Raw genomic sequence first — 25,023 nt, 5'->3', positions numbered from 1 at the left:
ATTTAACCGCATAACCCCGGTTAGAACGTTGGTACCACGGACACTTCTGTATTTAACTTTGTCCGCAAGCGACGTACCGAAGAACGAAGAGATCCGTGGTGGCCGGCATTCCCGGTTCCGTTTTGCAGCGCCGCGAGAGAGAGAAGAGAGGGAGTTTTACGGCCGGAGTCTCCGGCGAGGCAGAGAGGCGATGAGCGGCGCCCGGCTGTGCGCCGTCCTGGGGGAGTTGGGGTTCGACGGCCACGATGCGCTGGACCCCGACAGCTTCGAGTGGCCCTTCCAGTACGACGAGGCCCGCCCTCTCCTCGATTGGATCTGCTCCAGCCTCCGGCCTTCCAATGTCCTCTCCCCCTCAGAGCTCGCGCGGTATCTCCCTCGCCTCTTTTCTCCCATTCAAAATAAAAGAAAAAGAATAATCTTTTCGTTGTTCTTTATTATTCCTGTGGATTTTTTTAGTAGTTTTCGTATCGTACAGCAAGATTTCCCGTTTCTTGGGTAATTGCGGTCGTCATATAGTGAACTTTGGTAAAAAGATGTAATCTTTACCATTCCTCTTTATTTAACCCGATGGAATGGATGGTTGTGGAATTCTTTTTTATCTGTTTTCCGAAAATTTAGAAAAAAGAATAGTCCTTTCTTTTCTCCTTAGAATTCTCTCTTTTTTTTTTTTCATATATAGATATTAAAGAACAAGATTTCTTGCTTCTAGGGTATTTGGGGTTGTACTGCATTGAAACTTTGTGGAAAAGTTGATTCTGTGACGTTGCTTTTATTTTGAATGGTGCAATGGTAGGTTCTTGAGCTATTTTTTACACGATTTATGGAATAAAAAAAAAAGAGATCCTCATTTCTTTTCTCTTTCGTGGTCTCATTTAGTTTTTATTTCAGAACAAGATTTCTTGCTTCTAGAGATTGTGGTTGTCCTATGTAGTGTTACTTTGAAAATAAAGAATTGAAAATTCCGTCATTGCTTTTTATTTAGATGAATTACATTGCTGGTTCTTGAATTCCTTTTTATATTCTCATTTATGCATTAGCCTGTAGTGATAAAGAATCCAACTTTCTAGGGCACTTGTAGACTGGATAATGATGAAAGTAGAATCCTTAGAGATGAGAGAATAGCTGGTTTCTTGATTTTTCCCCCCAGTTCTTAATCAAGAAAGAACTTTTTATGGTAGATTTCTAATGTTTCTGTGGTTTATCATGTTGATTTTTTTTGTGTTCCCATCTTATTTTTAGCATGCAAAGATAAACATGCTTTTTTCTAGGGCATTTGTAGAATGGGAAGCGATGGAACTAGAAGCTTCAAGAAAAATTAGACTTTGAGATTAAATAGCTGATTTCTTGTTTTCTTTTTTCTTTTCTTTCATCCGAAGGAAATTCTTCATTTTCATATTTGCTAGGATGCTTTTGTACTTTGGCCTTGTTTTTAGTTACATACGCTAATAAATGTCATCATGATTCACATTGCAGGTACGAACAATTTCTACAAGAAGGAAAGTTGCTGGAGGTACTGCAATGCCTTGCATTTTTCTTTCTGATCCTGAAAATATTCAACTGGGATTGCATTACATTTAGGTTTTTATTTTGAGGTGGAAGTTTCTTCGTTTTTTACATTTTGATAATTGAATGCTACATCATTGTATTAGTCTTCTCTAAAATTGCATAGCAAGCAGGGTATGCATTGAATATGCATGGATCATGAACTGTAAAATTGATGAATCTGAAGATTTGAATGTTTACTAAATGAGAAGTCCATTGAACTAATTGGCTTCTTTAACCTCAAGCCTATCCCTTCTGAGTAGCATCATTTGCATGAGTGTTAATATTCCAATCTCAGATGTTATAAACGAGCTGTATATGATGGTCTAGGGGTCCAGTCTGTACCTACTCTCATGATTTCACCCTTCAACCATATGATGCTACCAAAATACACAGTTATAGTTTGCAAACTGAATTATGAAGTTATGAGATATGATGTATGATCTCTTTGCACATGTATATTCATATCTCTTTTATATTTTCCGAGCCACTTCCTTTAATTTAACTGTCTCTCTCTCTCTCTCTCTCTCTGATAAGGAACTCGAGCTTTCATTTTGGGCTTTAGATCATCAGGGTGTAAAGTGGACAATTGTGATGACTTTGCTACTTAAAGGAAGAATTTACTTTCTTCATTAAGGCTATCTCTATGTCCAAGGGGAGCATTTGCTAAACTATTAACACTAATTCTACTGCATGTAAGGTTACACAATTTTTCAACTGAACAAAATCTCACTTTAAAACCATCATAGGTTTTTGACCATTATTTGCTATCCAAGATGATATTTCTGGACCCATCATGAATCTTGCATAATATGTATTGCCTGATATTTGGATACCTTTACCGTAATCCAAGTAGGATGATATGATGGTCCATTAGGGTTGTTAACTTATCCAAACACCTGGACATGTATTTGACTTTAAAAATTATTCTTGTTGGGCCTTTTAAATTTGAAGTTATCTTGGCCTTGTAGGACTCCTATGCCATAAGTTGCTTCAGAGTCGGCAACATTGTGTATACTCTTACTGTTAACGCACCGATACTAACTTTATACAACCCTCTGTCCTTTGCAAAGCATTGTAACTTTTATAATATCTTCACTTATTTCTTAATTTGTCAAAACTTGGAGAATGCATGAGGAAGCCATAGGGATTTATAGATTGATGATAAATAGTGACTTGAATGAGATAGTACGAGCATGTTTGATGAATACCTAAGGAGAGCTTGTAATGCAAGTGGTTGGGATCTGTATCAAAGCAAAAGAAGAAGATGATATGACCTTATGACCTGAATGAACATTTTGAAAAGGTTTTATAGATTTTGGTATTGAAATTGATGATGCATTTACCAGGACTGAATGGCTAAGATGGATTCATAGAGCTGACCCCAAATAGTCGGAATAATGTGAGTTGCTTAAGGTCATAGTGGTTTATGTTTCCCTTTTTTTTTTATAAATGAATTGATGCCCCATTTATTTATATATGTTTTAAGCTAAGTATATGTTATGTTCCGCATCAGTTTCATTTATCCAAGATGCAACATTTTGCACGCTATTTTGTTGTATGATATGGACTATTTTCTCAGGGAGAGGACCTAGATTCTGCTTTTGATAGCATTTCAGCCTTTTCAAGCAGGAGAGACAATCAGGAAGCAGTATTTGGTGCCGAGGAGAGACTAATAGATATCCGGTAACAAGTGCTTTGTCCTTCCTCCAATTAAGTGCCTAAATTATATAAATTACCACTATGCCATGTTCGTAATGCTCTCCAGTCTTCTTTGTTTGACAAAGCTCCATTTTCCATAGATTTTATGCATCATTGAATTTTCTTTTACTACTTTGTAGGTCAAACCTGTCATTTAGTTTACATAAGTCGCATGCAGTAAAAATGTTTATGTCATCATATGAATATTTGTAGTTTGTAATGATTTTTTGGAGGGCGATATTTGTATCATATGCTGTCTTCCACTCTGCTTGCATACTGGGCTTTCCACAAAGCTTGATTCAATAGACAGTTGGATACTGCATACGTAAAGCTTTACTCTCTTCATGCAGTTTTTTGGAGGCTTTTCTATGAAATTATAAGTTTTCATACACATCTTGTACACAGATCTATACGAATTCAGACCATGTTCCTTTTTGAAGTTTCTTTTTCTTCATTTTATTTTTTTCATTGAATATAAAAATAGACTGTACCATTAAGGCATTTATCGGATGTTACTACCTGCCTCATTTGAAAGTTGAGTATCTATTTGGTCTGGAGAGCTCCTATGGTGGGGGCTGCCACTGATTAAGATCTGACCGTTCCTTACTTCGTTATGTTGCACTCACCCAATCCATTCAAATAAGAGGCCACATTAAGCAATAGAAACAAGTAACTGATATTTATATATCATGAGTGCTACAAAATTAACCCACTCACCACTAATACGGGCAGTCAGAATGTTCATAACGTCAAACATACTAAAACAGGAAAGCTCATGCTGGCGGACTGCTTCCACACCCAAACCACATTGTGTAACAGCTACCACCTTATTCTCAAGTCTCAACGATCAAGTATGTAGTATATACCCTATTAGTAACATGGGAGATAGTCTTCCAAAGAAGAACTCAATTCACCCTGTATACAACTTTAACCAAGGAAAAGACATAAAAATGGTTAGCCCCTCATCAAAATATATATAAATATATTCTACTCTATTTTAATTATTCTATATATTCTTGTTTCCGATACTCATCTCAAGTAATGAGTCATGTAAGTCATGGATAAGTCCTTTCTTTCAAGTCCTAAAATATATATTCTACTCTATTTTGATTATTCCTAACAGCTGAGACACGAATTTTAATGAACATCCAAAGTAACGCAAAGCGGTAATCTGACTCCAAGAACAACCTAAACCTGGAAATGCCCTCACTGTAATCAAAAACCTAAATTTGATTATTCCTAACAGCTGAGACACGAATTTTAATGAACATCCAAAGTAACACAAAGCGGTAATCTGACTCCAAGAACAACCTAAACCTGGAAATGCCCTCACTGTAATCAAAAACCTAAAAAAATGTAAAGTTGTAAACTAACATGCAGCTAATTAAGATCAAATAATGAACTACAATAATATGAAGATACAGGTGGTTGGTCATTAATCTTAATCATGCCATATACATATTTATGTATGTATGTATGTATATATATAGAATACCACAAAAGTGGTGAATTATTGTTGAGAAACGGCAAACACAGTACTAGAGGGCAATAATAGTGACAACAAAAGGATAAGTCCGGAGGCTAAGTGGAGTGGAAATAAGTACTTGAAAAATGCAATATCTGACTTTGTCTAACATGGATCTCAAAGAATAAGAATGTGCATAAACAGATGCTATCTAATTATCACCCAGATCAAAGACAAGGCACAGATATAAACTTGATCAAATATAGAAATAAACATATGTCATTTTGGAAGATCATCAAACTACTTTGCTGTAATTGATAGACTATCAGACATATAAATAGCAGCTGAATAATTGTGAATGAATCATAAAAAAGGCGGCTTTAGCAGTAGATTAGAAATTAGGTATTCAGCCAGCTAATTTGAGAAAAAAATTGTGTATATCAACCCGGGTCATTTAGAGAAAGAACAGTAAGCAGCTTGAGTGAGATATGCTAGCATGCAGATAACAGTTGAATGGATCACAAATAGGCAGGTCCAGAAATGAATCGGAGACAAGAAAATTTGACAGGTCCTCCAAGATCGAGGGGGTAAAAGCATAGCATGATGAATCACAGTAACACAAACAAGCGAAATTAAAAAAGGGCCCGGACAAAGGCGAAGGCTAGAAGATAGATGTGATCATTTCTTGTCATATAAGATTTATGAGATAAAAGGAAAAAAGATATATATGGAAACATTTTCAAAGAAGTGATGATTGAGATGACAACAAATTTTGTAGCAACCACTGCATGCACATGGGATCTACAATTACTTTTACAAGGCAGGACATATTTATGGGTTAAAAATGTTAGGCAGCACAAACAAAACTTGCATGTTAAATGAAGACAAAAGGATGGAATTTTGAGGATGGCATGTAATAAGGCCTAGAATTATGAGGTTTGCCATGACTGTATTACAAGTTTGAGAATAATTAATGCTTAAAGATAAAGAGATAGTACATTAATTGAGATGGTGTACTACGGAAGAGCAAGATTAAAGCACCAATAGTGGATGTGGTTTAAGAGTGTGAACATGCTACAAAAGTTTGACCCATAAATTCATTTGAAAGTTCTACAAAGAATAAAAAAGATCATGAGTAGGGCTGAGCACGGGTCGGGTTGAGAGAAAAATTTGACCCAACCAAACTCAATCGGGTTGAAGAAAATCCAATCCGTTGCCGACCGTTTATCATATATAAACTATTTTAAACCAAAGTTAACAGTTTGTAGTGGGTTCGGGTGGATTATGTTGGTTTGGGCTTTAATGTTGATCCAATGTCGATTTTAAACATCACAAACCAATATACTATTCAATTCATATAGAAACTAGGATATAATAATTTCATAACATCCATAAGTCAGTACATAACCTGTCATAATTGCCAATTTCTAATTCTCCAAACAGTCTAAGTATTGAAAATACTATATCGGTCGGTCGGATTCGGTTTCATACGGGTTAAAAATGTAGAAACCGAAACCGACCGTAATGAATCAAATTTTTTACGAATCACAATTTGATTCAACCCGATTCAAATCTTTCAACCGACCGAAACCGGTGTTTATCAGGTTGGATTGGGTGGGTTTCTTCGGGTTTCGGTTATTTGCTCAGCCCTAATCGTGAGAGTTTAGCCCTTTGATAGACAACATGGAAATGTTAGAACTGGAAACTAATGAATGTTCTAGAAGCCATGTGCAACTTATGTCTTGGCATCACGCACATATGGTGAGGATACAGACAGATAATAATGATAATTTTCACCGATAGTTGAACAAATAATAACTAATATGTTGAAATATGTCCAAGGAGGAGCATGGTAAAATCAATAACTTCATAGTCTTCACGATCAATAACTTCCATGCTTGTGATATACCAGATATCTTTAGAATTTGGAATAGTTGCCTTGCATTTTAAATAAGAGGGTCTTAAAGATTGTTAATTTCAAAATATGGTTTTCTTGATTAATGCACATCAAGACCTCACATTCATATTAACTTAACGTGCCACAGCTATATAAGAAAACTTTACAAAATGGAGTTACTTAAGATATTTAAGCAGAGGATTTTTTTTAAAAGAAGTATGCATTGCAAGTTTTTAATTTATATATGCACTTTTTTATGCATAAAAGGTATTTTGGGAACTGATCTTCATCTATTTGATGTACCATATGTTGAACTAACAATAAGTCACAGTACTCAATCGATGGTTGAAAGTATTTTTGCTAACTTCTTTTTCATCAAGTAGCTCCTTTTCTGTTGTGCAGATAATTCTAGTTTTTGGGGGAATAATAATCTGAAACCTTCTTTTATAATTTTAATAGGGAGGCAAAACTAGCTTACAAGGCAGAAGTCTTAGAGTTGCAAAAGCTGCTTGCACGCGAGCAGTCACAGTTTGATTTGCTAGCAGGTCAGGCTTCTGTTCTGATCCAGGGAAGAAGGGCTCGAGTAGCTGCAACATCTGCAGTTAATGGACAACTTATGGTGTTGGATGAGAAGCTTTCTGCTAGAAATTTAGAGGTAAACAATATCTTTTGTTAAAGATGTTTGCTTTTCAGAGTTCCAATGTACCAAAACCTGTTTTTTGTATTAATATTGTTGATGAATAAGTGGAGAACATCGCAAGAAATCCTGCTAAAAAACTTTGTATAATTCACAGAAATGGGAAAAATGGACATGAACTTGATGTGTTTTGACGTGGAATGTATCCAGGTCTAAGTTAAGATGTTGAAGGAACACTGCAGGCTGGTATTGCTCATTGATGCAGTATATCTATTCCAAATACTTGTTGTTTAGCACCTGAAATCAAATATCTGCTATTATTTCAAAGAGGCTATTGCCACTGGAAACAGAGCCTTTTGCATTATCAAATGCTTAGAATTTGCATTAGTACAATGACTTTCCATCTAAAGTTATTATCCTATGTTTATGCATACTTATTTGTAATTTACTCTTGGTTAAATTATTCAGGAAAGCATAAAGTATGTTCATTGAGTTTTTGCATGAATATTTTAAACTTTTGTAATTGGACATGCATTATTTCATATCACAGTTTTATACTTTTGTTTCTTAGGCTGTGGTTGGATGCTGGTTAGGTGGTGGGTAAGGGGGTGTTACTTGTTTAGCCAGCCACACACCACCCAAACAATGGTGGGTAACTTTATTCGGCTTAAAAAAGTACTTAACCTGGGCAACTTTACTTCAGGTCTGAGGGTTTGATGAAGTTAACCACCCAGAGCGATCTCTCTTGCTATCTCTACTTCTTCACTTTTTCCACAACTTTATCCCACCAACAATGGGAGCTCCAACCAAATAGTGCAAAACTTTATTCGCTGGTCATCTGGTTAGAGGGTAGATACGCATGGCTAAATCTGTTCAGGGAGTGGTTAGCTATTCAACACCCAAACACAGCCTTAATATTTTTAACATAATTTGGATTGAAACTATTGAAATTTGAAAGTTCTTCTGAGAATGCTAATGGCATTGACAGGTTTTAGTTTGTCTATGCATGCAAGTATGCCACCAAGACTCATATGGAGTTTTGAATCAGTTAATTTGATGCTATTTTGTAGGATGCAAGTGGTTAACGCAAGTTTAACCATCAAGAGGTTTCATGTTTCATTCTACATGTAGTTTTTGTTTCTTTTTGATGCACTGGGGCTATGTTTCTTTGTTTAGTTTTGCATTTATGGATCTAATTTGGATAGATTGTAAGATGCATTATTTAACTTCTTGAACACTTTATGAAAATCTTTTCCTCTCTCTTCTAATTTTCAGATGAATGCAGTTCTTGGAAAAATTGCCTCCACTGCTCAGGAGCTGGCTCACTATCATAGAGGGGATGGTATGCTTCTTCAAATCTGTCATAGATGTTGGACCTGATGCTACCACATGGATGTTTATTGACTTTTTTCAAAAGATCAAATTCTGTCATTTATGTTGTTGCAGAAATTTGCTAAAATAGCATTTGACTTGTAGAGGTTCATATATAGGTTTCTGATGAATCTTTAGTATGACCTGATATGCAGAGGATGGGATCTACTTAGCTTATTCTGATTTCCATACTTACTTAATTGGAGATTTAGCTTGCACAAAAGAGCTGAACCTGTGGTTTTCAAAGCAGTTTGACAAGGTAGACTCCTTTTTCTTTTAAATTGATTTTTTTAAATATTAATATTTGATTAATCAAATCTTAACTTTTTCTAGGACACCAGAGATTTTTTATGTGGTCTTCTACTTACCTTAGTTGTTATCTGATTTGGCTGGGAGTGATCGGTAGTTAAGAAGCTCAAGTTGCTGGGAGTAGTCTTTTCGTTATCTGAGGGTATAATATCAGATGGCTGCTAAAGTGAGGCATTCCTAAATTTGCATCCATAAGTGGAAATGATGGTTACAAATGTTGGTAGATAATTGATAGAAGATAGAACAAGCAACTGTGCTGGGATATGTGAAGATAAAAGATTTCTAATTAGAACTTTCACATTCTATTTGGAGGTTTTATTGCATTTTTTGAGCTTCTTGCAGAGTTGGCTACTGGCAACTTCATTGGGAATTGATATGTTGTTTTTAGCAGGGACCACTCCGACTTGTCGCTGAAGAGGGTAAATCTAAGTGTTCATGGGTGAGCCTTGATGATATTACTAATTGCTTGATACGAGGTATATATCCAGTCCCTTATTTCAATTCTTATTCCTGTAAATATTTGAAGATTATATGTTTTGCACAATCCTTTTTATTTTTTATTTTATTTTTAATGGACCTTTGTACAACTACAACCATTATAAATTCTTTAGTTGTGATCATTTCGCAACTAGGAACAGACCATTTTGGCTGGCATAACTGGGTTAAAAATTAAACTTTGGGATTTTCTTTGACCCATTTATTACTTTTCCGCATCTGCAAAAGAATCATTAGGAAGACAATACAAGCTATAGATGCAAGGTTACTGGTTATGCTGGGACATTTACTTCAATGAATATTTGTGTTGAGGAGAGGTGCATGCACGTAATTAGGATCTGCTGGAGCAATCCTACCAAGAGCCAGTGATTGTGAGTAGGCAAGTGGCACCGACAAAATCACAATAACACTACTTTCACGAAGTGTTGGGATACTATCGTCAGAACTTCTCTTACTAGCATATGACAAAGTACTAGGAGATAGGGATAGTCTACACTAATGGATGTCCACTTCAACCGAATACATGGGATATGTACAAGTTTGAGGAGCGTTGGTTTTCTTCAGTTTTTTCCCCAAGACCTCTCTTGAGGTTTCCTAGAGACATCACACAACTTTAAGGTCTCCGCATATTATTCTGTGATCTTTATTATTTAGGTAGTGAAGAGGTAAGATAAATCTCTTGGCAGATTGCCCTGAAATATTCTGTGTATACAAGCTGATTCTTGCCAATAGTCTTTATCATTTAATTTAATGGATTGATAGCTCCTCTGCAACAGAAATCATTTCTGTATTACCTTGAAGCTGAAATCAGCTGCCAATATCTACACCATGATTAGAAGTAATGAAACCGAATTTGCTGGAAAAAAAAATACATACCCCTGCTAATTTGAGCAGCACATGGTCACCTTATTCATTGATGGCAAGAAATGAAATATTATTGCACCTTTAGATTTTTCTGCTAAATAAAATCATATAGAAGTAATTTCAAACAACGTCAATATTGTGACCTTTTTTTATTCTCCTTTGACTTTTAACAAGAAATCTTCAACACAACTAGCGCTGACATGGAACAGAATCATATTGTTTAAAACATAAAAAATGAAAAAGAAAAAAAGAAGGGTTTTTTGCGTGTATACTCTCCTAAATATTCATTTTGCGTGAATATCCTTTTAAAATTGATATTTGTATGTATATTCTCATAAAATACTTGTTTTGCATGTATATCCTTCTTTTTTTTATATTTTTTTTGCATATGTACCCACATCATTTAACACCGTTAAAAAATTAATAGTTTAAAATTTAAATGACTAAAATATCCTTATGGGTAGATGTACAAAAAAAATTTTATAACGGTATATATACAAATAGCAATTTTATAAGAGTATTCATGCAAATTTGAATGTTTAAAAGGATATACACGCAAAAAATTCTAATTTAATTTTTATTTATTTCATCTAGATGTATTCAGACCCTCTTACTTTACAATGTAGTAACATATTACATAATATAACAACACGATGACGATATAATATAATATTTTATATATTAGAATACTATATTATATTTTATTTTTATACAAGATGGGACGATTATGTCCATCTTATAACAACATGATATATCTTATACACTTCACAAAGATATTTTCAATAAAAATTTTTAAAATAAAATATAATATTATAAATTTTTATTGCTATATAACATCCAAATTTACAACTATGTCCATTTTATGCAAATGTAAAGGCTATTCATCTAATATCAAGTTTAGATACTTTTCTTAAAAGCATATTATTATACATTAGAGGAAATATGGATGATTACGATCTGTTTATTTTCTAGATAAAATAATTTTGATGTATCATTTGATAAAAAGATTATTTAATCTATGTAAATTAATAACTTAAGTAAATTTATTATTTTAGTTGTATATGTTAATTTTTCTCTATTAGAATAAAAAAAGAACTAACAAACCAAGAGAGGTGTATTTATGTTAAGGATTTTTTGCATGTATATCTTTCCAAATATTTAAATTTGCGTGAATAGCCTCATAAAATTATGATTTGCATATATATCCTCATAAATTTTTCTTTTTACATATCTATCCATATGGATATTTTAGTCATTTTAATTTTAAACCATTAATTTTTAATGGTGTTAGATGATATGGGTACACATGCAAAAAAAGATATTTTATGAAGATATATATGCAGATATTAATTTTGAAAGGATATTTATGCAAATTTGAATGTTTGGGAGGGTAAACATGTAAAAAACCCAAAAAAGAAATCAGCTTCAGAATTATATCATGAGATTAATTTCTGAGAGGTCTCAAAGGTGGCAACAAACCAGACATGTTTACTCTTGCAAAAATCAGATAATTGTATGTTTGCAGTACTTTGAAGATAACAATAAGTAAAACATTAAAGATGGATGTGTACAGATGTTAGGAGGAAGAAAATATTGGTGAGGAGAAAGAAGGAGAAACATACAATGGATTGGGGGGTAGGGGTGCATGGTTGAACTTCACATATATTACAATGAATAAGCATTACTGCACTTGGTGTCCGGATGAACACAAGGATCTTTCCACTAAACTTATATTACAATGAGTGTTGTGCCATGAAACTAGTAGGAGCGCTCTGGAGACTAGACCTGGCAACAGGGTGAGACATGCCCGCCGGCCCTGCGGGATCTTTTGTATTCTGACTTTATGGGTTGTACTCACACCAGAGTGGTGCGATTGCCCACTTGTATCCAAAAAAAAAAACTAGTAGCAAAAGCACATATTAGGGCCGGATTACATATTAGAAGATAAGTAGGCTCTTCTAGAGAAAGAAAATGTCATTTGATTAATGCTAGATCTTCAGCAAATCTCAATTGTATATTCACCTTGTTTGTTTTTTAATTTGACCAGAATGCATCTTAGTTAATGGACTTCTGCACATATACCTATGTGGTCTATACCAAATTATACATGTCTTTACTTGCATTTTTTTGATATTTTTAAGATCCTGGATATCACTTATCATTTTCTTTGATGCTGCAAATACAGGAGATTCTGAAAAATCTCATCATCATCGTGTAGCTGAGCTGCAACGGCTTCGCTCCATGTAAATACTTTCTAAGGTTTCATTTCTTTTTTTGTTGGGCCAAAGTTGGTGTCACCATGTATAATTGTTGAATGCCATATATGCAATATATAACTATACAGTATACATTGATATGGAAGATTGAAAGATGTGTGAATGTTTCACTTTTTTCTGTCTCTAGACATTGTAAAAACTAGATTCTAATATTTTTCCATGAATTTTAGGAATCTCTCTTTTGATTGTTCAAAAAACTTCAGAGCTCAAAGTGCTTTATTTTTTCACTAGTTTTTGCTTCAGAAATTAGTAACTATTAGTGTTCCACCTCTAAACTATAACTAACATAATATCTGTGATAATAAGCGACAAGTGCGGATATTTATTTCAACATCTGTATACTCTAGAATTTGCACTATAAAACTTGTTCCTTGGCGAGTGATGATAGGAATTTTGAGATGAAAATTATTCAGCTTTTGCTATTTTTGATCTCTCTCACAAAATAACATCCCTTGTTTACGATGCATTTGTTTTCTGTACTTTTGTTTTACACTTCATGACTGAAGCTTTTTATGTTTATATGACTTATGTATTTATAAACTTAACAGATTTGCAACAAGTGAAAGACAGTGGGTTGAAGCCCAAGTTGAGAATGCTAAGCAGCAAGCTATTCTCTCCATGCTCAAGTCTCAAATATCATCTGATGAAGCACACATTCATCGAGATATTCATTCTCTTAGGTATTTCTTTCCATCATCAATCCTTTGCATATGCTTTTCTGTCATTTATATTGTTTTAAAATCTTGTTGGGAAAGAGAGAAGGGGTGGGGATTACTGTTTTTGTTACTCAGATTTTAATTATATCATATTATCTTTTTCTTATGGTTTTCCAGTATACAATTCAAAATTTGCTACTTGATGTTCAATAATTTTATGGCTTTCAAAAAATATTCCGTAGACTTGCCATTAAGCTTTTGTTTTCCCTTGTTTCAGAGGTGCAGGTGAATCAGTTGTTTGTATTTAAAGTGCAGTACCTGGTCACCATTTAGACTGTTATAACGTGATGATTAGACAAGTTTTGTAATTTATATTGACTTATCATTGCATGAGTTTTATATTGACTGGAACTAACAATGCATAACATTTGGCTATAGACCTCGGTCAGTCTTTTGGCAATGCTGATATGCATGCCCATTTGATGCTAAAGTAACCATACTAAAGAAAATACATTCTTGTCATATTTGAATTTATTGGATATGATAGTGTGCAACTGATGCTGATCTGCATGTTGGTTTGTGGGAAGTTGCTATTTCTTTTTCTGTGGTGGCATTGTGGATCTTTATGGTGTAAGTTTTATAAGCTGGTAACCATAGTGTTCATCCATCTTTATGTTGTAAAATCTATATTCTTGATGGTATCAGTTTGTAGTCTAAGGGTTATGGTCTGCCTTAACATAGCACTGGCTTTAGCACTGGAGAAAGCCTCAAAATATGAGGTTGTGACAACTTTTGATCTCTTTGTGATTTGTGTGTGCTTGTTGAACCTTTTTTAGTTCAGTTTACTTGCTCTTGATGGGATAGATGTTGAAAGGGTAATGATAAATCACCCTAAATGGGAAATGTTATCCATTATTCTCCTCAGGGTTATCAAGGGTAACAGCTGATATGTCAGTTTTTTGTATACCTATAGTTGCAAAGGAAGATGGAACTCATGGTAAAGAGAACTCTTTTCCCATTTCATTGAGATCTAAAGCTTGTTCTTATCTTGTCAAGCTTAAAAATATATCTACAAGGAAAATCTTTTGAAAAAATTCGATATTTGTGGGAGCTTATGATAATTCTCTGCAGTAATATTATTGTCCCGCATGTTGTTCAAATTACATACATCTCCATCCACCCTGCAGGAGAAAACTTAATGAACTGGCTGGAGAACTATCTAATCTTTCCCGAAAAGAGCAGAAGTTCTTATCTGAGGTATGCAGTTGACACTTGTCCATACTACATATGGAGTATATGTGAACCATCATTATTACAATTAATTACTAAAAATATTTTACATCAAGCCTTCTAGTATTTTTGATTTACAGCAATGAGTTGTTTTTCATTGTAGCTTTTTCTTGTATATCACAATTCTCTTTTTGTTTCATATTTCTTATGCATTGTGAAGTGATGTTCCTTAAAAAGAAGGATACAGGCCAGAGTGGTGTCAGAATCATTAGTTTTCAGTTTATTGTTGTACTTCCGAACAGGATGCCAATAATTACTATGATAATTTAATCCAATATTACATGCTAGTGGACTATAGCGTCAGCTGTTTCCTCTTTTAGGAAGTTGAGCTGGTCTGAAACTATTATCAACACTCTTGAACTGGACATAAGAAAAAACCAAATTTCCATTGAGACCTTGCATGCCTTAAAACTTATGTAAATTCTACACTATCCTGATGTTCTTATTAAGCAATGTATTGTATCTAGCTCCAAAGAACTGAAAATAGGCAACTGCTTGCTCTGTCTTCTATTAGAAAAAAATCTTAGAATTTGCAATCTAAATGAGTTAAACCCATGTGTATGATGTTTTACCTTTTTCAGTGAGCCATTATCAAGAATACATTACATGACACTCTGTGCTGGCACACTGTAAAATTACAGTGTCATGTAGATGCATTGGTAAAAAGATGATGTAACTGGTGTTCCAGTTATACCATTGTGCATTCTTCTAGTTGTGAAAGACTTACTTTACATTTGCTATGCCTTTTGTTCTGGCTGTGTTTAACGGTTCTGAGTTCTAACCCCTTGTTGAATCCTTTTCCCCCTCCAGACTATTCCAAGCCTCTGCTCAGAGCTTGCTCAACTCCAAGACACATATATTTTGCAGGGTATGCTGATAAGAGTTTCAGATCCAGTATTTGCAGAAAAGCAAGGTTCAACATATTATCAGCATAACATTTTTCTTATTTTGAACTTCTAGGGGATTATGATTTAAAGGTTATGCGCCAGGAGTATTACATTAATCGGCTGAAAATGGTATGTGTATTGACTACCTTTGCAACTGGTGCCATGAAGCAAAAAACTTACATTCTTTTAGATGAATATATTAACCAATAAAACCATCATTCTAGCTGGTTATGGACGGTGGCTTTTACGTTTAAATCTCTAGGTGGCTGTGATGACTTTTCACAAAGTATTCTATGTTTTGTCATTTGTGTTTGCAGACAATGCCTTCAAGGGCATTGTTGGTTGTGGTCATTTCGTCGGCATGCATATTGCCTTGTAATTTTGCATTCTATGTGTAGTTTTCTAGAGAATGCCTAGTCACCTGTGAGGGATACCGACATTTTGCTTTCATTCTATAAGATCCCATGTTGCTATTCATATTTTGAAGGATTTAGGTGCTGTCATATGGCAAGAGGGAAACATGACTGCTGAATTAGAGTACTAATTTATCTAGATGATATTTGAAGAAACTGGTTTGATGGCCTGCAGTTCCTAGTGAGCTGGTCATCAAATCAATCTGGATGTGTCAAGTTTGGTTTTTTTAGGAAGTGATGTACATTAGCCTATGGACTGAATTACCTCCATCTCCACCAAAAAGGAAAAAGTATACAAGGCTGCTTCCTGTCATTTGCTCTGTTGAAATAACATAGAATCTTGTAAAGTTGTAGACCACATCATATAGATGGAATGTATTTACTAATAAATCAGATGGCATTTTAATCATGCAGACTTTCATAGATATTGCTATTGAGCTTTTTGAACCTTCTAAGGACCTGTAATCTGGAGTTCTGTTCCACATTGTCAGCAATAATCTAATTGCTCTTTTTCATTTTTTAGAGAAAAAAATCCATTTAAAGTCTCTTAATTCTTAACATCTGCATAGTTCTTTGAAGAACTTCTGTCTCCTTTTTCGATGAAGTCTATATCTTGGAAGTTTTTAATACATTACATTTTACAGTACTGTTCCTGAACTTAACGTTGCAGAAATCTTTCTTGAAATCACTTATTGGTATTCTTTGTTTTGACACAACTTATGGATCATCAGTTTCTAATATCATGATCTAGCAACACAAAATGCAAATTACTTTTAAGTTTGCTTCATGATTGCTGTAAAACCGCTATACCTCCTAGATGAACACATCCACTTGATGGTTTCAACTTTCAGATCCCAATTTGGCCTCTAAGAATGATGCCAAGTTTGATATAATGCAATGCAAAATTCTCAATTCCATGTTTGCCTTATAACTCTTAAAATTACCTTCCTATTGGGCCTTACCAGAATTGTATTCATATGATTCAGACATTGTAATATTTTTATATGATTTATGGTATGCTTCGAGTTTGTGATGAAATTCTATCACCATATCCTTAGGATTTTTTCCCCTGGAATTACTAGGTCTATCTCCATGATTGGTATGTCATCAACAGGAAGGCAACTAGTATTTCCTTTCATTCCGGATTTTTTTTTTTTTTTTTTATAACGGAAGACTCACATAGTCATGTTAGAAGGCACTTGCCTTTGTCCATTTATCCCTTTTTTGTTATAAAGAGATGCAAAGTTTGCATATTTTTTAGATATTAATCAGTGATGCAGATGGTTGGATGCAAATGGGTTGTATACAGTAGTATGAAAATATGTACATTTTGTCAGACTTAGCACGCCAAAGCAGATGCTATCCAATATAAAATTGCATAGCTATGCTGGATGAATGGGTTACTCATTCGGTTTTTTCTATCTTCTTGATAAATCATTTATGCTTTTGTTAGTTAGTTTAAGCTCAGAAATGTCAAAATTTAGATGCAACATCTTCAGAGCTTTGAATTGCTTTTTTGGAATGTCTTGTTGCAATTTTATCCAATATTTTGGTGATACCATGCTAGTTTCACAAATCCACCTCTTTTATCTTCTCATTGGTTTTGGAATGAGATCATCTTTCTTGGTTTGCCCCCTGTCTCTTCCAATGCCATTTCATTTTTTTTATCTTGAAATATATATTCTACCAGTTGCGTTTGTCACGAGTGTCATAATACTAGTTCAGCCAAAAAAAAAGTTGTGTGGAACTTATTGCAGCATTCTCTTCTTGTGCAGTTCATTAATCATCTAGTTAATCAGCTAGCTAGACATCAGTTTTTGAATATAGCTTGCCAACTGGAACGTAAAACCATACTTGGTGCACACTCCTTGCTTAAGGTGATTGAGTCTGAGCTGCAGAGCTATCTATCAGCAGCCAATGCTCGTGTGGTATGCAACTCTCTGGTTATCCATCAATCAATGTTTTATTGTGCCTCGCCATATTTCATCCATCGTTTCTTGAAGAAGGCTGTTTTTTGTTTTCCCTAAAAGCCTGCTGATCTTCATGCGTGGACATCACTTTTTTATTGTCTCCTATTTTCACATAGTTGCATCATGTAATATCTTCATCCAGAATGAAGCTATTAGTGACTGGAACAGTCTTTTGTTAACATCATAGGGTCATTGTCTATCACTCATTCAAGCTGCATCTGAGGTACAAGAACAAGGGGCAGTTGACGACCGTGATACCTTTCTGCATGGTGTCCGAGATCTTCTAAGCATTCATTCTAGTAAGTGCATGATGTTATGAGAGTCTTTAGTGACTTGAAGCATGTTTAGTTGGTTGTGCACCTTTCTTTATGTTGGTTTGTACATTTTCTTTGCAGATGCTCAAGCTGCATTACCAACGTATGTATCAGCACATGGAATAGTCCAGCAGATATCAGCGTTGCAGTCTGACTTGCTATCTCTTCAGTTTGAGCTTGAAAATTCTCTTCCAGAAGATCGAAGAAGATGTATCAATGAACTGTGAGTGATCATTATAGATCTCGTGTGGATGACCTTAATTTTGTCATTCTTTTGTGAATTACCCTCCACAGAGTAATGATCATTTTCTCCAATTTTCCTTATTTCAGTTCTATGAGTTCCATTGTTTGAAATTTTTTGTTTGCTAGTTTTGTTGTTGCACACTTTACAAGAATTGTTTGTACAAAGTCTTATTTCCACTGCTACGATCAGACATTATATACTTTGTCACATGTTTTTTTTTGGGTTAAATGCCATATGGTAGTTTAATTATAGATTTTGTTCATTTCATCTGCTTTCACATTTTTCTCTTGGGAGGACTAATGCTGCCCATGGCTCGTAGTTTGTCATTGTTGTGTATTTTGGCTCCTTTATCCACCATATTTAGAATATTCTAGAACAAGGTTTGCCATCTCGGTATTGAACCCTATATCGGTTCCATCCTATTATAGTGTTAGTATGCTGTTTGGTATGGTACGGTAGTATTGGTATGGTGCAGTATGCCCCGTACTGTATGGTATGGGGCAGTATGGCAAACCTCTATTATATTAGAATCATGTTCCCAGAACATCACTCCTTCCAAAAACATATGTCCTTGCTATCCACCCCCACCACCAGAAATTGCAGAAAACTTGGATTTTTTTTCCAGATGACAACCCTCTCCAAATAACAGCAGGTTATGTATTGACAGGCTGGATTCCTTTATTCTCTTACCTATACAATATTCCTTCTATGACAGTCTTAATAGCTTAGATTTCTGCTCCCTGAGGTTCTAGCCTCACAGCCACCTGACATCCCAATTTTGTTCATACTTTAAGAAGTATGATGGTCAAACTTCCATTCTTTTCAAGTCATATAGACTCTTCTCCACTGAATAGTCAATTTTCTTCAATTGTTTAAATCGGCCTTTCTACTATTGCTAGCTTAATTTAAAAGATCCAGCTTTGAATTTCCTTCACAAATATTATTCTGGCCCTCTGTTTTCACAAGACTTAAGTTATGGTCATTTCTTTTTCTCCTTTGTACTCTATCCTCCCTCAAAGTGAGCTTCTGAATTGCTTCAGATATGTTGACTTACTTCCTTAATATTGGTAGAAATTGTTTTAGGACTGCATTTCTATGTGCTTAGGAGTTCTTAACCAGAATCTTTACTGACTTTCTAACAAACCCCACCACTCTACTAAAATAGACTACAAGTCCCATACACCCACGCCTGCCTTTTTTTTTTTTTTCCTTTTTGTTTGAACTTGCCTTGACCCACAAGTCACTCAGTAATAGATAACAGGAATATGGCATGAACCATGCTAAGAAACTAGAAAACATACTGATCTTAGAAAACGCATATTTAGCATTAATTTTGACTTGTTACAGAGTCATGCAAAGGTGTATTAGCAATTTGTATTTGTTAAGGCAATCATCATGTCCTCGCCACATTAAATTGCTCTAGTTATATACAGCTCTTAAGTGTCCTAATTATGTAGAATAATGGGTTAGAAACTTTTTCAGCAGTAGTAGATTTTTCTTTGTCATCATGACAGCATTTGCCTTCTTGCTTGTTTCATTCGGCCGTCACACCTGCTAACCGGTGAGGTTCAATTTAAAATGTTGAATATATATTTTGGTTCTATACTGGTTAGTGATGTTTGTTAAATTCACATTCAACACAAACATGTAATTTGTCCTCTTTATTTTATGTGACAGGTGCGCACTTATTCAAAATCTAGAGCAGCTTTTATATGCATCATCAGCAACTGCAGAACCATTACTGACACCTTGGGTACATGCTTTGCCTGCTAATTTGTGTGTTGTATCCTGTGTCCTTTTATTGTTATTAACCCTTCACTTATAAAATAGCTGTCATTATTTCTTGACTATGAAGTATTTCTTTCCAATTATTTGTTGACTGTTATGATCTCAATCTTATTCTTTAGTCTGCTCATGATAATAAGCACTGATTAACATAGCATCAGGTTTAACAGCCACATCGCAGCAGCAAAAGGAAAAAATCATTACTACCAGTATGATAAAAATCATTAGATGTTAATTAGCCATTACCTGTTTCGTTGCTGGCACACTCGAAGTTTCTTAGTTCTGGGCATTACTGTGGCATTGACAACAATGAAGCTGAGATTACATGTAGTAGTAATGTTAAAATCATTAGATGTTAATTAGCTTTTACTGGTTTCGTTGCTGGTACACTAGAAGTTTCTTAGTTGTGGAAATTACTGTAGCATTGACAACAATGAAGCTGAGATTACATGTGCCGCCTCTGGTTGTACCGACAACAAATACTTGCAGTAGACATAAGTATTAAGATGTGCAACCTATTTAGCGTGCTTATTTCATTTTTTGAAGTCTTAATTTACCAGATTCCTTCTGTTATATTTCACTTTGTTATGTTTCTATGTTTGCTATGACCATGTTTCTGTTCGGTATTCTGGTTTAAACATTACTAATCAGCTTCTTGTGTCTGGCCTTCTCAAGAATTTCATGCTAACCTGATGGATGTGCATCTTTGTCCATGACAGCCTCTAATACGAGCACTGGATGATATGGAAAAGGTCAACTCTCAAGTCTCTGCTTTTGTTGAAGAAGTTACAGAGGCTCATCGTCAGAAGGCTGAGGTGATTCACTTTGCTTTCATTGTTTCTGCACATACTTTACATCTTCTAATCAATCTTTTAAAAGTTGGTATCATGAGTCCATATATCTTAACCCAGTTGCTCCAGAACTTCTGAGAGAGCTATTTAAGTACTTTTAATAGAAAAGAGAAGTAAATATTGCAGCCAATGCAGTTTGTTCCTCCCAAGTTTTATGCTTTCAATACTCAACATCTCAAAATCAATTGACATTTCTTCAATCATGTCTAGATTGTTAAACATCACCCGCATGAGGTGGGGCGGGAGAGGCAGGTATTTGTTGATTTTTTCTGCAACCCTGACCGGCTAAGGAATCAAGTCAGAGAACTCACTGCTCGCGTCAAAGCTCTCCAAGATTAAGGATTTGTATGTGGCGTTCAAACAGCTTTTCCATGTTACAGATCTATGCTTTGCACATTGTGGGACTAAACCTAAGACGGTATCCATTGGTAATTGATGTTTTTACCAGGTTTATGCATTCCTTTTCAACTGTTCATCAATCTGTGTTGCAGGCCTGTCAGGTTAGTTGATAATTATGAGGAAATTTCTGCAATACATATAATGGATCATGCTGCAAAGGATATTGTTAAATGTCTTCTTGGAATGGCTGCGGATATGTAAGTTCATAATTTTATAGGATGTGCAAGATGCTATGCGAAATCACATTATTTTGTTGGCTTGTTTCATATGCTTTTAATTTTACCAGTATGCTGCGGTATTCACACGAACATCTTAATGTAGCCATGAGAGTTGGGTTGTACTTGCATTTGCTTTTACTTTTTCACTTGATAGCTGCACAATAGTAGCCTCTATTCGAAAATGCTAAACTCACCCCCCCCCCCACCCAATTGATGGTGGCATGTGATTTTAGGTCACCTGATATGATATTAAGGTGTAATGTGACATGGATAAGTAGCCAAAAAATTTCTTCACCTGTTCCAATCCCCTGACTATAAGCAAACAAAATCCTTAAGAACACGATATTAAATGGTAGTGTTAAGATTAATCATAACTTAAAAATAATAATTGAATTTTGAATCGTGTAAAAATTTGCTTGATTTCCATAAGTAATCAAAATTTTCATTTTCTAGATTTAAACAACTGAACTTCTCTTAAAATTAAGATTTTAGGTAAGAGTTTTCCCCCCTTCATCAAGTGCTTAATAGAAAAAAGGGAAAAGTAAAAGTAAACAAAACTATTAAAATAGTTGGTCGGGGAAAGAGTTGCAAGAGGTTGAAGAAATTCATGAAAATATGCTAACACTGGCTTGCTCTACAGCAACTGCATTAGACTGCATCTACAAGGCAGATCAATAAATATCCCGTAAGATACCATAATATTTATCCTTAGACATATCTGTCAACCTATGTTTTTGTGTGCAGGACTTGAAATTTAAGTCTTTCTATGAGATGCTGTGGACAATTTTATGCTTTGTAGATCATAACTCAATTGGATAAATTTAAATTTCTTAAACTGGGTGATAGACATAAGACTGTTATTTCCCCGCGCTCATAAGACTTTTGACCATTTGGGATACATTTAAATCTTAAACAATTTTTTTCTTTCTAAATTTTGTATCAAGCAAAATGTAACATTGTTTCATGTTATATTTCTAACAGCAGTTAGAGTAACTGATGACAATGATAATATGCTTGGAAAAGAACAAAGGTTATTTACTCACCAAATACACAGTATAAAAAGCATACTGACAAAAAAAAATAATGGAATAGAATGTGTACTTGGCCACATCATTGCTTACCGTTTTAAGATCTCCCTCTATTAACATCAAACCTTCCATTCCTTGCATTAAACAAGAAATAGAACACATTAATGAAAAAAAAAAAAACAAAAGAAAGGACTTCGATTAACAACAAAACAAGCATTGAAGTGACTAATATTTATGGTCAAGGATCAAAGAATGTGTACTTGGCCACATCATTGCTTACTATTTTAAAATCTCCCTCTGTTAACATCAACCCTGCACTTCCTTGCATCTAGCAAACAATATAACACATTTAAGAAAAAAAAAGGACTTTGATTTCCAGTATAAGCATTGAAGTGACTAATATTTGTAGTCAAGGCTCAAAAAAGTCTCTCAACAAAAACCCTCTAATCATCTGAATACCTCTTTAATCTCGCGAGTCTTGGGAGCATGCAAGAGGAGGGGAGAAGCAGGACCCGAGGGTGAGAAGAGAGAGTACAAAGATGAGAAAGAAGCGATGATCTCACTCATTAAATTATGAGTATTTTTGAGTCTTCCCTGGTTCTTTCAAGCATAGTGAATAGGGATTTGTTTCTGCTTGCCCATGGCGTTTATGTGGCACGCATGATTAATAAGAAAGAAGTTGAAATGTATAAAGTTGGAAAGAGAGTTCGGTAGAGGCGTTACAATAAACAAGAAGATCATAAGTTCGTGTTTTACGAGATATAATAACAGGATCGAAATTTACTCAGGTATGCATCCATATAGCGAGAAAGATTTTTGTTGTGTTTGTGTAATGTTTTAGGCTTGGAGCAGTCCCTCTTGATTCATTCACACATGCATACATACCTGCATGCATGCATGCACATACATAAATACATGCATACATCCATGTATGCATACATGTCTGCATAATGCATGAATGCATGCATAGATACATGCACATATTCACATATGCATACACCCATACATACATGCATACAGACAGTCATACCTACATACATGCATCCGTACATCGATCCATGCATGCATGCATCCATACATACATATATACATACATCCGTCCTTGCATACATGCATGCACACATACATAAATACATGCATGCATGTACACATACATGCATACATCAATACATACATCCATGCATACATGCAGCCGTACATCCATCCATATATACATCCATGCATCTGTACATCCATGCATACATGCATACCTATAGAAACATCTATTTTTATTAGCATTGATATCCATTTATATGGATATTTATTGAATAAATGGTTGAAAGAATTAGTACATCAGTTATTTTTATTATTTACTATAAATATTTTTATTTACATGGGAGGAGCAGGCACTTTAGACGTTACGCGACGGATGAGCAAGGAAGACCAAACACTCTTGTATGCCTTCAGAGTTAACCAAGTATTCCCCAAGTCCTCATGAATACCACTCATGGGGAAAAAAATCTATGCCAATAATGTTTCTTTTTCTGTGTCATTTTCATTCTCTATCGTTTCAATCTGCCACAAGAGTCTATTGGCAAGGACGGCAAAATGGAACCTGTTTCGATATGTTAATGTTGGCACGGTTTGGTTAGTCCTGAATGTCACAGCTGACACCAAGAGGTACGTGTCGGTGCCTGGCGACATGAGGTGGTTCTACCTTTTTTGGTAGGAGAGGTGGTTCTACTTAATTCGAACTGTTGTGGACTAGTTTGCCGAACCAAACCTACGAACGCTGGTCCGGTACCGGTATAATCTGATATTAGTTTCCATGTATTGTGCCAATATCATAAGAAAATGCAGGTGATACCTATCTGCACATATGATCCTCGAATGCAAGCAACTAATGGAATAATGCTTGTTAAATAAGCAAATTGTTTCCCAAGAATAGATTGAATCTAAGTTGGTCAACCAAGCTGGCACCACGTATCTCGCTTGACTTCTGCATCTTCATACAAAACTACAAAACCACTAGTTGCAGGTCGCCAGGACACAACGTTTCACATAGTCAGAACTTTGTGAATGACTAAGCCATGTCGAATTTTGACATAGTTTCATATGATATGACTTACCAAATAATTCATCTTGTTGGAGCATATCAAAAATCCAGTCCATATGATGCCCTTGTGTCATGAAGTAGCCACCACCAAAGCACCACATTAGCGTTGAAGTGAATCTCCACATTGAAGCAAGCAAACCCTGGCAACCGATCGATGGTAGATGAAGTGCTGGTCAAGATTTGTAATATCTTAATGTACCATCTTGTACTCTATGTATCATATAGATAGCAAATTACGATATAAAAAATCTCAGAACGTCGAATTGATCTTTTGTTGTATATATCGATATCGCACCAATTTGATATCAACAAGATG

General features: G+C 35.0%; 1 protein-coding gene across 3 annotated transcripts; it reads left to right on the top strand.

Moving 5' to 3' along the window:
- The first annotated feature begins 30 nt into the window (after positions 1-30).
- LOC105053197 (AUGMIN subunit 3) lies at positions 31-21,630 on the top strand. Of its 3 annotated transcripts, none has more exons than XM_073252183.1 (19): positions 43-366; positions 1,474-1,510; positions 3,125-3,228; positions 7,065-7,260; positions 8,518-8,584; positions 8,769-8,872; positions 9,314-9,398; positions 12,467-12,524; positions 13,106-13,237; positions 14,401-14,470; positions 15,314-15,371; positions 15,464-15,519; positions 17,579-17,731; positions 17,961-18,072; positions 18,169-18,310; positions 20,009-20,084; positions 20,836-20,931; positions 21,178-21,312; positions 21,459-21,630. In XM_073252183.1, exons 1-18 carry the CDS (start codon positions 191-193, stop codon positions 21,304-21,306), a joined length of 1,851 nt encoding a protein of 616 aa, XP_073108284.1. In that variant the 5' UTR covers positions 43-190; the 3' UTR covers positions 21,307-21,312; positions 21,459-21,630. The 3 variants fall into 3 exon arrangements, with proteins under 3 accessions (XP_010932584.1, XP_073108284.1, XP_010932592.1); XM_010934290.4 differs by having other exon boundaries at positions 21,416-21,630; XM_010934282.4 differs by having other exon boundaries at positions 31-366; positions 21,178-21,630.
- The last annotated feature ends 3,393 nt before the right edge of the window (positions 21,631-25,023 follow it).

This window comes from Elaeis guineensis, chromosome 2 (assembly GCF_000442705.2).
Source record: "Elaeis guineensis isolate ETL-2024a chromosome 2, EG11, whole genome shotgun sequence".
NCBI lineage: Eukaryota > Viridiplantae > Streptophyta > Magnoliopsida > Arecales > Arecaceae > Elaeis > Elaeis guineensis.
Note: the sequence above shows the minus strand (reverse complement) of the source record. Positions and strands in the feature narration are given on the sequence as shown.